This window comes from Pipistrellus kuhlii, unplaced genomic scaffold, assembly GCF_014108245.1.
Source record: "Pipistrellus kuhlii isolate mPipKuh1 unplaced genomic scaffold, mPipKuh1.p scaffold_m20_p_1, whole genome shotgun sequence".
Classification (NCBI taxonomy): Eukaryota; Metazoa; Chordata; class Mammalia; order Chiroptera; family Vespertilionidae; genus Pipistrellus; species Pipistrellus kuhlii.
This window is the reverse complement of record NW_023425404.1, coordinates 53,003,233-53,015,737: the sequence shown is the minus strand read 5'-3', so window position 1 is coordinate 53,015,737 and position 12,505 is coordinate 53,003,233. Positions and strand designations below refer to the sequence as shown.

The 12,505-nt window shown below is 50.4% G+C and overlaps 2 protein-coding genes across 2 annotated transcripts in view; one reads left to right on the top strand and one right to left on the bottom strand.

Moving 5' to 3' along the window:
* DNAJC17 (DnaJ heat shock protein family (Hsp40) member C17) overlaps nucleotides 1-5,891 on the bottom strand; it is a 36,564-nt gene extending 30,673 nt beyond the window's left edge. The window contains exon 1 of the mRNA XM_036445842.2: nucleotides 5,732-5,891. Coding sequence (XP_036301735.1) covers nucleotides 5,732-5,809 — 78 coding nt within the window. The 5' untranslated portion in view covers nucleotides 5,810-5,891. The remainder of the gene's footprint in view (nucleotides 1-5,731) is intronic.
* Nucleotides 5,892-5,973: 82 nt separating this feature from the next.
* ZFYVE19 (zinc finger FYVE-type containing 19) lies at nucleotides 5,974-12,375 on the top strand. The gene is made up of 11 exons (XM_036445829.2): nucleotides 5,974-6,251; nucleotides 7,469-7,590; nucleotides 7,754-7,807; nucleotides 8,111-8,229; nucleotides 8,329-8,474; nucleotides 8,790-8,898; nucleotides 10,299-10,523; nucleotides 11,153-11,232; nucleotides 11,542-11,640; nucleotides 11,753-11,880; nucleotides 11,964-12,375. Exons 1-11 carry the CDS (start codon nucleotides 6,198-6,200, stop codon nucleotides 12,040-12,042), a joined length of 1,215 nt encoding a protein of 404 aa, XP_036301722.1. The 5' UTR covers nucleotides 5,974-6,197; the 3' UTR covers nucleotides 12,043-12,375.
* Nucleotides 12,376-12,505: the final 130 nt, after the last annotated feature.

Genomic DNA, 12,505 nt, shown 5'->3' with positions numbered 1-12,505 from the left:
CTGAGGGTTGACCTGACACACAAAAGGGCCAATAACAACCAAGTTTCAATTACAACAAAAGGGCCCATAAAACCTTCACAAGGGACATTCACAGAGCACCCAGCTCAGGTGACCAAGGAGACAACACCTCTGGCTTCCACAGGACACCTACTACAAAAAGCCACCCTACAAATCCGGGGAATCATAGCAGATTTTATTAATACATAGAAAAAAAACAGGCAGCCCAACGAGGAAGACAAAGAAACAGGCCGCAAATGAAAGGAGAAATCTCCAGCAAAAGAGCTAACTGAAAGGAGGCAAATAATCAGATATAGAGTTCCAAAAATGGTTATAAGGATGATCAAGAAACTTAGCAAATACTACAAGGAACTTAGAACTATAACAGAAAAAAAAAAAAGGCCAGACAGAAATGCAACCTCATGGATGGACCTGGAGAGTATTATGTATGCTAACTGAAATAAGCCAGTCAGAGAAAGACAAGTACCATTATGATTTCAGCAGGTAGAATCTAATGAACAAAATAAACTAATAAAGTAGAAACAGACTCATAGAGTCAATACTACACTCACAGCTGTTGGCCGAGAGGTGGATTGGTAGGCTGGGTGAAAAAGGTGAAAAGATTAAGAAAAAAAATAACAACTACAAAACTCGACCAGTCAGTGTGCTCAGTGGCTTAGCATCAACCTATGAACCAGGTCACAGTTTACCAGGTCAATGTTTACCAGTCAGGGCACAAGCCTGGATTGTGGGCTCCATCCCCAGTGCAGGAGGCAGCCGATCAATGATTCTCTCTCATCACTGATTTTTCTATCTCTCTCTCCCTCTCCCTTCCTCTCTGAAATCAATAAAAATATATTTAAAAAAGGATATAAATCACAGAAAAAAAATATCCCCTTAAAAGAATAAACACATCATAATATAAGAATGAGGAAATTCTGATACATGCTACAACATAGATGAATCTTGAAAATATTACCTTAAGTGAAATAAGACAGTCACAAAATGTCAAATATTATATGATATTTGTATGTTTATTTATATGAAGTACATAGAATAGTTAAGTTCATATAGAGAAACAATAAGAGTAGAATAGTTACCAGGGAGGGGTTGAGGGGAGAGGGAATGGGAGTAAACGTTTAATTGATTGGAATTTCAATTTAGGATGACAGAAAAGTTCTGGACATGGACAGTGGTGATGGTTGCACAACAATGTGAATGCACTAACGCCACTGAACTGTACACTCAAAAAGGGTTAAAATGAGAAAGGCAGAGACTGTCTCCTGATTCTCAAGTCAAATTGCTGCAGTGGTTTCTGAAGACACTATTTTATTCACTAACAAACAGCCGAATCCAGTTTGGCTCAGTGGATAGAGCATCGGCCTGCGGACTGAAAGGTCCTGGACTCGATTCCGGTCAAGGGCATGTGCCTTGGCTGCAGGCACATCCCTAGTAGTGGGTGTACAAGAGGCAGCTGATCGATGATTCTCTCTCATCAATGTTTCTAACTCTCTATCCTTTTCTCTTCCTCTCTATAAAAAAATTAATAAAATGTATTTAAAAAAACTAACAAAACAAATACAGGGTGAGGCGAAAGTAGGTTTACACTTGTTCGTATGGAAAATAAATATTAAACAAATAATAATACAAGAATAAGCTGCAAACCTTTTTCACATACTCACAACTGTAAACCTACTTTGCCCCCCCCCCCCCCCCGCCCCTGTATTTGTTGAGAGCCTCCTCTGTGCCAGTCACGAGGCACGGAACTGCTGCACAGGTAAATGGACGAGATATGCTCCTTGCAGCTGAATATACAGGGGAGTAAGAAATTGGACAAATAATCACACAAATGCATAAATAATTGCAAAATGAAAAAAGTGCTGGAAAAGAGGAGAACCAGTTGGTATGGAAGAATAACCAGCAAGGCCTCTCTGGGGAAGTACTACTGAAGCTGAGTTCTGAAAGCAAAGGAAAAGCAACCCAAGCTAACAGAAGGAGAGAAAAAAAACATTTCTGGCAGAAGGGACAGCGTGTAAGAAGGGTAAGAAATTCTATTGAGTGTTTTATTAAAAACACAATATGGTTTCAAGATCATTCCATTTTCTGCCAGGAGAATATGTTGGAGGAGTACAGCAAAGTAAACTAGAATAGACTGGCAGCAGGCAGGCAAGCTGACAGGCCACTCTAACGGTCTGATGGAAGCTGGTGGGGCTCTGGGCAGAGCGCTGGTGCTGGAGACGGAGATAAGCGAACAGGTTGGAGAGTTATTTGGGAGGCTGACTCAGGAAGACACAGTGGTGGCAGGAGTAAGAGGATGGGGGTCTGAAGAATGACTCCAGGTTCCTAGCTTGAGTGGAGGGATAGTGGTGCCATTTACTAAGACACAGAAGCACAAGGAAGGCGCAGGTTTAGAAAGAGAAATTAAAGAAATTCAAGAGTTCGATTTTGGAGTAATACAATTCAGATCCCTGTGAAGCATCCAAATGGAGAGACTGAACAGGATGGTGGATATACAGATTTGGGACTCAGAGAAGTGGTCTGAATGGAAATTAAATCAGATGCTGATGTGCATCACCACCACCGGCCTGTCCAGTGCCGGACAGGACTAGAGGGACACGGTGTGGAAGGAGCAGTGGCCTGGGCTGGGGATCCAGGGGATTCAGGTTCTAGACCCAATTCTGTCACTAACCACTCTTGCTGAACTTCAGTAACACAGGGGGTTGGCCTAGATTGAAGCTTCTTTAATTTTTTCTCTTTAAGACTTACCTCTTCTCAAAAATGAAGACACACACACAAAAATTACACATGATTTCTGGGGTTTATTTAATTCTTGGCAACTTTTTGTGGATCCCAAATAAGGAACTGCTATCTAACCAGACAACCAGCATTTAGGAGGCCTTCCTGGTACAGACTTTAGATATCTGTTGGTCCTCCAGACATCCCTAGAAAACATAGGCCTTGAACCCAGGAGAGGGGACACAGGGCCGATGTCTCCTTGTTCTCTGCCAAAAAATACCCATCACCATGAAGCTAGCTAATAGCTAATATATCCAAAGGCCCCAATCTACTTTTCAAGACTTATCTCCTTTTACCCTTCCTTTCTTCTTGGCCTATGCTCCACACAAACTGGTCTACACACATTCTCCCTTTTCTTGGATTATCCCTTCCTCCTTATCCCCAGACATCAAAACTCTGCCGGTTCTTCAAGGTTTAAAATACCTTCTCTATTCCCCCAACCCCTTTTTCCAAACTAGAAGCAACCTTAGCCTGCTCCAAACATCCACAGCACTTTGTCTGTGTCCCTCTGCAGGCATCTTCAAACTACGGCCCGCGGGCCACATGCGGCCCGCAGAGGAGTCTGATCCGGCCCGCCAGGTTTTTTGGGCAGTGAGCGCAGCCGAGGTGTTACAGTAGGAATTAGTAGTTCATATAGTCCGGCCCTCCAGCTCTCTGAGGGACCGTGATCTGGCCCCCACTTTAAAAAGTTTGAGAACGTATTGTGTTCTCCCTTGTATTACAATTGTGTCTCTCCTACTGAAAGGCAGGAGAAGCACCTGTTATCCTTTAAAAGAATGTTCTCACCTATCTCTTATCTCGTTTGAGTGAAAACTGGATCCCAACCACACTGGTCTGATTAGACCTTGGTTTCTGGCTAGACAACAGACTCACCCACCACCCACTTGTCTCCATTCTACACACTGATGTTCAATTTTTAAAAATCTGATTATATCACTTCTCTGAGTAATATATACAGCAACAACTCCCAACTGCCTTCCTCAAAAGTTCTCAACTTCAGGGTTCCAACACACCTGCTAGATCTAGTGTGAAATGTCCCAGTAGTTTCTCACTACTAATAAAGAACCAGTTAAACAATGTACAAATGTGAACTTAGAATAGTGCTCAGTACACGCGAAGTGTTATATGGGTGTTAAACATTACTAATACTGAAATTTTAAGACTTAACAGATATAGCAGATGTTACACATCCCCCCGGCCCATTTCTTTTCTTTTTCTTTAAAAAAAAATGGTTTTTGTTTTTAATCCTCACTAAAGAATTTTTTCCCCTTTGTTTTTTTTTTTTTTTTTTTTTTTTTTTTTTAGAGAGAGAGAGAGTAGAAGGGAGGGAAGAGGGAGAGAGGGAAAGAGGTTGCTTTCCCCACATGCCTCAACAGGGGCCTGGGACTGAACCGGCAACAGAGGCACATGTCCTTGATTGGGAATCAAACCCGAGACCCTTTGATCCGCAGGTCAGCGCTTTAACCACTCACTGCCCCAAACCCAAACCAGCCAGGGGCCCATGGTCCACTTGTGATTTCAGCCCAGCTACAGGGGGCAGCGCTTCCCAAGGGCCCTATGGGTCTTCCTGCTTTTCTGCCTAGCATTTCCCTTACAAGCTCACTCAGTTAATGAGCAGGGCAGCCTGGAAGTACAGGGGCATTCATAGGCATTAATGTTCTTTTTTATTTTTTATTTATTGAGTTTTTGTTTATTGAGGGAGGGAGGGAGAGAGAAAGGGAAGGCAGGGAGAAAGAAACACTGAATTGTTCCACTTATTTACGCATTCATTGTTTGATTCTTGTATGTGCCCAGACCATGGATCCACCGGCAACCTTGGCGTATCTGGAGGATGCTCTAACCTACCCAGCACAGCAGGCTTTGGTTTTCAGCTGATGAATTATCTGCCTCCCCTTCCTACGTTGCTACAATTACCAACCACGATCCAGGGTTAGATAACAGAAATCTTAACTACAGTACAGTGCCCGAATCCCTGGCGCCTTTATAAACACCTTCCTGTGGAACTTCAGGCCATCCATCTGCCTCACCCTATGATCCTCTGCTTTGCAAGGCCCACTAGCACTTGCTGAAAGGACAACACCTGAGCATCTGCTACTTGAAAAGAGTCAATGAACTGGGAAGGGAAAGAAAACAGAGGCAGACGGCAAGGTCATAGGACCCAAGGAGGGGCTGCAAAGGAAGTGGAGGTGCCTGAGCCTTTCTTTCGTCCTAGGCTCTAAGCCAGTGGTTCTCCACCTTTCTAATGCCGCGGCCCTTTAATACAGTTCCTCATGCTGTGGTGACCCCCCAGCCGTAAAATTACTTTCGTTGCTACTTCATAACTGTAATTTTGCTACTGTTAATGAGTCGTAATGCAAATATCTGTGTTTTCCGATGGTCGTAGGCTCTACAGCAGCGGTTCTCAACCTGTGATTTGAGATATTTACATTACGGTTTATAACAGTAGCAAAATTACAGTGATGATGTAGCAACGAAAATAATTTTATGGTTGGGGGTCACCACAACATGAGGAATTGTATTAAAGGGTCACGGCATTAGAAAGGTTGAGAACCACTGCAAATTAAGCGGAGTTAATCAGCCTTCAGGAGAGTGAAGTGCCTCCGGCCACAGTCAGGACACAAGCGGAATTAGAGGCTGAGCCTGCGCAGAGGAGGCTCGCATTCCCTCCAGGCTCACCCCACACCCTCTCCTAGACTAGGGCCAGAGGGGCAGCACCGTATCCCGCACGAGGAGCCTCTCTTCTGCGACCCCTTCTTCCTCGCGAGGCTCTCACACCGCCCTAGAACGGTCCGGGAGCCCAGCTTCTGAGGCCGGCAGGCCGCCCCTCGCTACGGGCCCAGGGCCCGGCCGAACCTGGAAAGCGGGTGCCGGTCTAGGCGCCAAGACAGGAAGGGCCGCCCGACCTCTCGGGGCCGACCCTCCTCGCCACCATTCTCACCTCTTTGTCCGCCGCCTTCTCCTCAATGCCTAGCAGCGCGTACAGGTCCATCTGTAAGAGCTCCTTGGCCACCGACATGGTTCCAACCCTGACTGGACTCGTACTACAACTCCCAAGAGTCTACACGTGCGCGGGACTCTTCCCGAAGACCGTCGGCCCCAGCCGCTGAATGGCGCTTAGCCCCCTGGGAAATGTCGTGTTCTGTGTCAAGCTTGATTGCCACTGAGGGAAGCGGGCTGCCGTAAGTGAACTACAACTCCCAGCAGCCCTCGCGCCCGCCGCTGTAGCTCTCCGACTAGGATGGCCGCTCGCGATTTCCCTGCGGGAGGCCGTGGCAGGCTCGCGCGAGTGGGTGTGGGGGGCAGGGGCGGAGCCGGGTGAAGGTCCACGGGGCGCCGTACCTCGCAGGTGTGATCTCAACTCTGCCGACGGTGCCGCGCCGCGCCGCGCCACGCCAGGAACCAGGATGGAGAGTAGGTGCTACGGCTGCGCTGTCAAGTTCACCCTCTTCAAGAAGGAGGTGAGTCTTCTCTCCCCGTGGGCGAGAGGGCCGGGGAGAACGCAGAGTGGAGGGAAATACACTGGACTTGCAGCCCATAGACTGCGTTTCCAGCCTTTTCCAGCGGTATGGTTTTCAGTCCCTGCGCCTTAGTTTCCATTTCTGTAGAGTGGGGCTAGCACTCCCTCGCTCGCACGTTGGTGTGGATCCAGTGAAGTAATGGAGGGAAAAGCTCTCTGTGAACTACAAAGCGCGCTCCTGTGAGTTTGGAAAGCTAGACTTTTCGGTCTGCCAAGTGTAGGAACCGGCTGTTTCTTCCCCTCAATCCTGCTTCTCCGCAGCCCTGTGACCACTCTCCATCACGCCTTGTCCCGTTACTCTCTGCTCTGAAACTTTCCCCATCACGCAGCCGACCCTTCCGGGTTTCTTCAGTTAGGTCACCAACCTTTCTGCTGCCCGCAGGGTCCATGGCAGAGTCTCTCAGCTCTTCAGCACAGACCCCCCAGTCTCCCTGGTAAACTAACTGCAGGCTTCCTGAACCTCAGCAGTGACTAGGAGATAGGAACCACATAGGATGAGTGAAGAGCACGTAGGGAGGCAGGTCCGTGCAGTACTTGGAAAGCTGGGTTTCAGGGTCAGAGTTCAAATGTGAGCTCTGTTGTCTTGTTCATAGGGTGACTTTTGTTTGGGCAGGTCATGTAAGCTCTCTGACCCTGCCTACAATAGGAACAATAATGCTGGACATCAGGATTAAGTAAAATAGTGAGTCGAAACTGTGAGGATTAAATCAGCTGATGAATGTTAAATACTGAGCTTAGGGCCTGACACACAGTAAGTGCTTAATAAATGGAGGCTATTGTTGTCATCCCATCCTCAGCCAAAGCCTCCCTCCATGGTTGCTGGAGCAGAGATGGCGTGAGCTCTGCACTTTCTCCGATTCTCCTTTGTTGAAGAGTCAATGGCTAAGGGGCCTTGCCTGTGTGTCTTCTCTACCCCAGTGTCAGGAAATTGAAGACCCGTCAGACAGAAAGCATGGGAATTTTGTATGGAGCGTTACCTGATTTGAATAAAAGACTGGGGATGGAGGAATCACTTTACTCCACTCTCGTGTCTCCCAGGCCTTAGGGTCCCCACTCCTCATCTGACTTCAGTGTCTTCCCTCTGGGGGCTCAGAGAGTGCCCGGGAGGGCCCACCTGGGTGGTTGAGAGGTAGATAATCTGCTTCGTGTTTCTTGTAGGTTGGCTGTAAGAATTGTGGCCGGGCCTTCTGTTCCAGCTGCCTTAGCTTCAGTGCAGCAGTGCCCCGGGCTGGGAACACCCAACAGAAAGTCTGCAAACAATGCCACGAGGTCCTGACCAGGTGAGAAACTGACAAGGGCGAGGATTCAGCCAACCACGGCAGCAGGCAGCTGGCCAGCCCTGGGGCCTGTGCTCTGGCCTGAGGTCAGCCCAGGAAGTGTTTGGGGTGGGGATCACTGATTGGCAGATGCCAGGACTCCTGAAACCAGATTTCTTCTCTATAGAGGATCTTCTCCTGCCAACGCCTCTAAGTGGTCACCACCTCAGAACTATAAGAAGTAAGTGCTGAAGGGACAGAGACAGATGTGAATGGGGGAAAGGAAGGGAGGCCCCGGGGTAGGACTCTCTTCCCAGCCTCTAGATCAAATGAACACAGGGTCAGGAGAACATCCATCTGGAAGGCTCCTACCTGCCCTCTGGGCAGTGGGTTGAGCTGCAGGCCAACATGCCTGAGGACCACAGAAGGTTGTCCATTGGAGGCCTCCCTCGATGCCTGGAAATGGTTTGAATGGGGAGGAGTGAAGGGTGCCTTCACCCCTCCCTTTGCCTTCTTCGAGAGCCTTTATCTCCTGTCCTGCCAGGCGTGTGGCAGCCTTGGAAGCCAAGCAGAAGTCCCACACTCCCCAGAGCCATGGACTGACCCAACCAGACCAAGTCATCGCTGAGCGCCTGGCACGGCTCCGCCAGGAGAACAAGCCCAGTGAGTAGGGGCAGGCAGGCTGGCCTAAAGGACACTATCTGGGGCTCCTGGGACTGGGATTCCTCTGGGCCTTACACGTGTCCCCCATGCCAATTGCAGAGTCAGTGCCCTCACAGGCAGAGATAGAAGCCAGGCTAGCCGCACTGAGGGGTGAAGCCCAGAGTTCCATCCCTTCCACCCAGGAGATGGAGGCACGGCTTGCCGCGCTGCAGGGCAGAGTTCCACCTTCTCAGACCCCCCAGCCGGTGAGTGCTGTGGCTTGAGAGGGAAGGGGGTCCTAGTACATGTGTGCTTAGGTACTCTGTAGGAGCTGACTCCCACCCCCTGATCCTCGGGTCTGCTGCCAGGCCAAGGAACAGGGTCAAGCAGGATTGGATGGGCAGGAAAGAGTGGCTCTGGTCTGGTTGGGGTCTGCCAGACCTACTTAGTTATGTGGATCCTGGATTAGCCCGTTTCCCTGAGCTTTGGGAACTCCTCAGCATTCACTGACAGACTGCTCTGGGCCTTATGGTGTGGCTTCCCCCGTCCCGATCCCCACTGAGGTTCCCTCCTCTGAGCAGGTGCACCAGCCACCAGATCCCAGGACCCAGGCCCAGCAAGCACAGGACCTGCTGACACAGCTCACTGCAGAGGTGGCTATTGATGAGAGCCGGGAAGGAGGAAGCCCAGGTAACTTCTCCTCTTTTTTCCCAAGGGGGGAGAGGCTCTGCTGTCTACTGGGAGGCGGATATATGTAAATCAGAGAACAGTCAACACTATAAGAGCTACCATTTATTGAGTGTCTACTCCTCAGGGAGCCAGTGTAAGCCTAGTGGATAGTGTGTGGACTTTAGAATCGGTCAGTGATTCTCCTACCACTTACCAGTTGTGTGATCCTGGGAATGTCTCACTTTCTTCATCTGTAAAATGGAAGTGTGTGTGTTAAAGCCTACCTTGTGGGGAAGTTTCAAGGAATAAATGAGATTATCCAATTAGCTCTTAGGACCCTGCCTGGCTGTAGTAAGTGCTCAGTGAATGTTCTTTGCAATGATGAAGATAAGGAGGAGGAAGATGCTACTTAAAATTAAATTTAAAATTCTGGCCCTTCAGTGGTACTAGCCACATTTCAAATGCCCAGTTCCACATATGGCTCATGGCTACCATCTTGGACTGCACAAATATAACCATGATATGGAATGTTTCCATCATTATAAAAATTATATTGGACTGTGCTATTCAAAGGCTTCAGAGCAGTGGTTCTCAACCAAGGATGATTTCCCCTCCATGGCCCATTTGACAGTGTCTGGAGACTTTCTGGTTGTCATAAAGTGGAATTTACCACAGGCACCTAGTGAGCAGAAGCTAAGGATGCAGCTAAAACATCATATAATGCACAGGACAGCCCCACAACAAAAAATTATCCTTTCCAAAATGTCAATAGAACCACCATTGAGGAACTCTGCTTTAGAGACACAATCTCATTGAACATCCTCAGTAATTCTATGAGATGCATACTCTTATTATCCATATTTTATAAATGAGGAAACAGGCCTGGTGAGTTTTAAGGAACTAGATCAAGATCACACCGCCATTAAGTAACAAAGCTAGGACTTGAACCCAAAGCTGTCTGCTTTCAAACCTCTTGGTCTGATCTTGAGCTTAAGGGAACATGTCAAAGCCACACCCCCTCTGTCAAAATTCTTCCAGCCTAGTAACAGGAGACCTCAGATTCTGTCATGTCCTCTCTGTGCTGGTCCCTGGAAATGCTGCTTCAGCCGGTAAGGCAGAGGCACTGGCTGAACTTTGGCCTCCCCAAAACCTGATTATTTGGGGCATTGATTCTCGTACCATTTCCCCCCCAATATAAAACACTGGTAATCGTAGAGGTTTTTTCCAACTATATCCATCCCAACCCACCTGATATTCTAACATGCTGTTCTTAGGATTATATTACATCTGGTGTGTAATATAAACAGTAGAAGCTGGTGCTGAACAGAAAGCTGGCGCGCTGGAGGTCTTTATAAAATGTTCAGAAACGGGCTCCGTGGCTTCTGATGAGAGATCTCGGAATAGCTCCGCCTCCCTGACTGCATTGCTCCTTCCAGCTGCCTCAATGCAGAATGACCTCAACCAGGGTTGGCCAGGCAGCCTGAGCGCAAATTCCAAGGGGCAGGCCACCCGGTCCCTGGATGGGGAGAAGAGCAGGCTGCTGGCTGAAGCTGCCTTCGAGCTGCGGGAGGAGAACACGAGGCAAGAGCGGATCCTGGACCTCGCCAAGCGCCTGGCCGTGCTTCGGGGACAGGACCCCGACAGAGGTAGGCCCTGGGGAGCAGCCCCCACACTCGGCAGGTTCTGTGAAAGGGCCGCCCGGCTCAGGCAGGTGCCGGGGGTCTCTGTGCCCGGGGGTTTACCGAGCTCTGCCCTGGGCCACAGGGAAAGTACTGGAGCAAAGCAGCGGCTGAGGAGTAAGGGCAGCCATCAGGGGGCAGGGGACCCTCAGTCCCTTCAGGTGCAGAGCCTTCTGTTCCTGACCCCGAGCCCTTCCGGGTGGAACAAGGAGTGGGAGGCCAGTCAGAATGGCTGCAGAGACTGCTCAGCTCTGGACCAAGTGCCACTGGAAACCAAACCAGCTCCTGGGAGCAAGAGGATAGCCAGTGATGCCCTGGCCGGTGTGGCTCTGAGCGTCGGCCTGCGGACTCAAGGGTCCAAGGTTCGATTCCGGTCAAGGGCATGTACCTGGGTTGCAGGAACATCCCCAATAGGGAGTGTGCAGGAGGCAGCTGATCGATATTTCTCTCTCATCAATGTTTCTAACTCTCGATCTCTCTCCCTTTCTCTCTGTAAAAAATCAATAAAATATATATTAAAAAAAAAAAAAAAAGAGTATAGCTGGTGAACTCTCTCAACTCACTCCTCCCTGCTCCTTCCTCTCTCCCTCTTCAAGTGACCCTCCAAGACTATCGCCTCCCAGACAGTGATGACGATGAGGATGAGGAGGCGGCCATCCAGAGAGTCCTGCGACAGGTGGGCCTGCCTTACCCACTGACCACCCTTTGTCCTGCCCCTGCCTCCCTGTCCCACCACACACCTGGCCCCGTTCATCCTGCCTCCGCTCTGGGTCTGAATGGCCAGTCGCTCTGCAGCTGCTGTTCCAGCTGAGGTCCCTCTGTCCCCATGACCCAGACCTGCCCCTGGCCCCTTGAGATGGGGTGACAGCAGCCATGGGCAACCAATAAGGAAGATGGATTGAGAAGCTAAGGCCACGGCACCTTCAGGGGCACGGGGAGGACCTGGGCCATGAGCAGGGAGCCGTACTCTCTGCCCTGTCCACAGCTCACTGAAGAGGCTGCCCTGGATGAGGCCAGTGGCTTTAACATCCCCGCAGAGCCAGCACTCCGACCCCCGGCCAGGTCCTGCAGGGCAGAGCCTAAGGTGAGAAAAGCCCCGACACAGACTGAGGGGCCTCCGCAGCCTCCCCTCTCACTGGCTGATGCTCTGGCAACAGCCACCCCACCCATTCCCCCATTCCTGCTGCTCACCGAAGGCCCAGGCCACGGCCCCCAGGCCCGAGGCTGAGGAAGAGCCGCTCCCCTGGTGCTGCATCTGCAATGCGGACGCCACCTTGCGCTGTGCTGGCTGCGACGGAGACCTCTACTGCGCCCGCTGCTTCCGGTGGGTACAGGGAGGGTGTTCTGTGGGGCTGGGGGTGCCCCAGGGCGACCTGTGACCCCTGACCTGTTTCTCTTTTGCCACAGGGAAGGCCATGACGCCTTTGACCTTAAAGAGCATCAGACATCTGCTTACCACCCCCCACACGCAGGCCAAGCACACTGAGGAAGCCCTGGTCCTCCCAGGAAGGTCGTCCTGCAGGCAGTCACACAGGCCGGGGCACCCACCTCTGGGCCCAGACTCGGGGCCTCTGACGGGAGAGCACTTCGAGCCAGACTGCTCCTGGGTGCACCCCTTCCTGAGCCTCGATGTCCACGGAGGGGGAAAGATTCTGCATTGGAAACGATGGCTGGAGGAGCCAGAGGGAAGGCAGAAGTGAGGAGCCTTACGCCAGCAAAGCCTGGGCTGGGAAGACCAGACTGAATCTAAGAATGAGTCTGGAACCTGCTCAAGGGCCCCAGCACTTCATGTATCAAATAAAGTATGTTGAGTCCTTGGGCCCAGCATCGTTGATCTCTAGAACCTGTGGGCCCTGAGCCTGGGTCCGGGGAGAGGTGGCGAAGCAAAGGAGGCTGTAAGTCCAGTCCTCCGGAGTGAGGGAGAGGATCGACCCCCATGTCAGATTCTC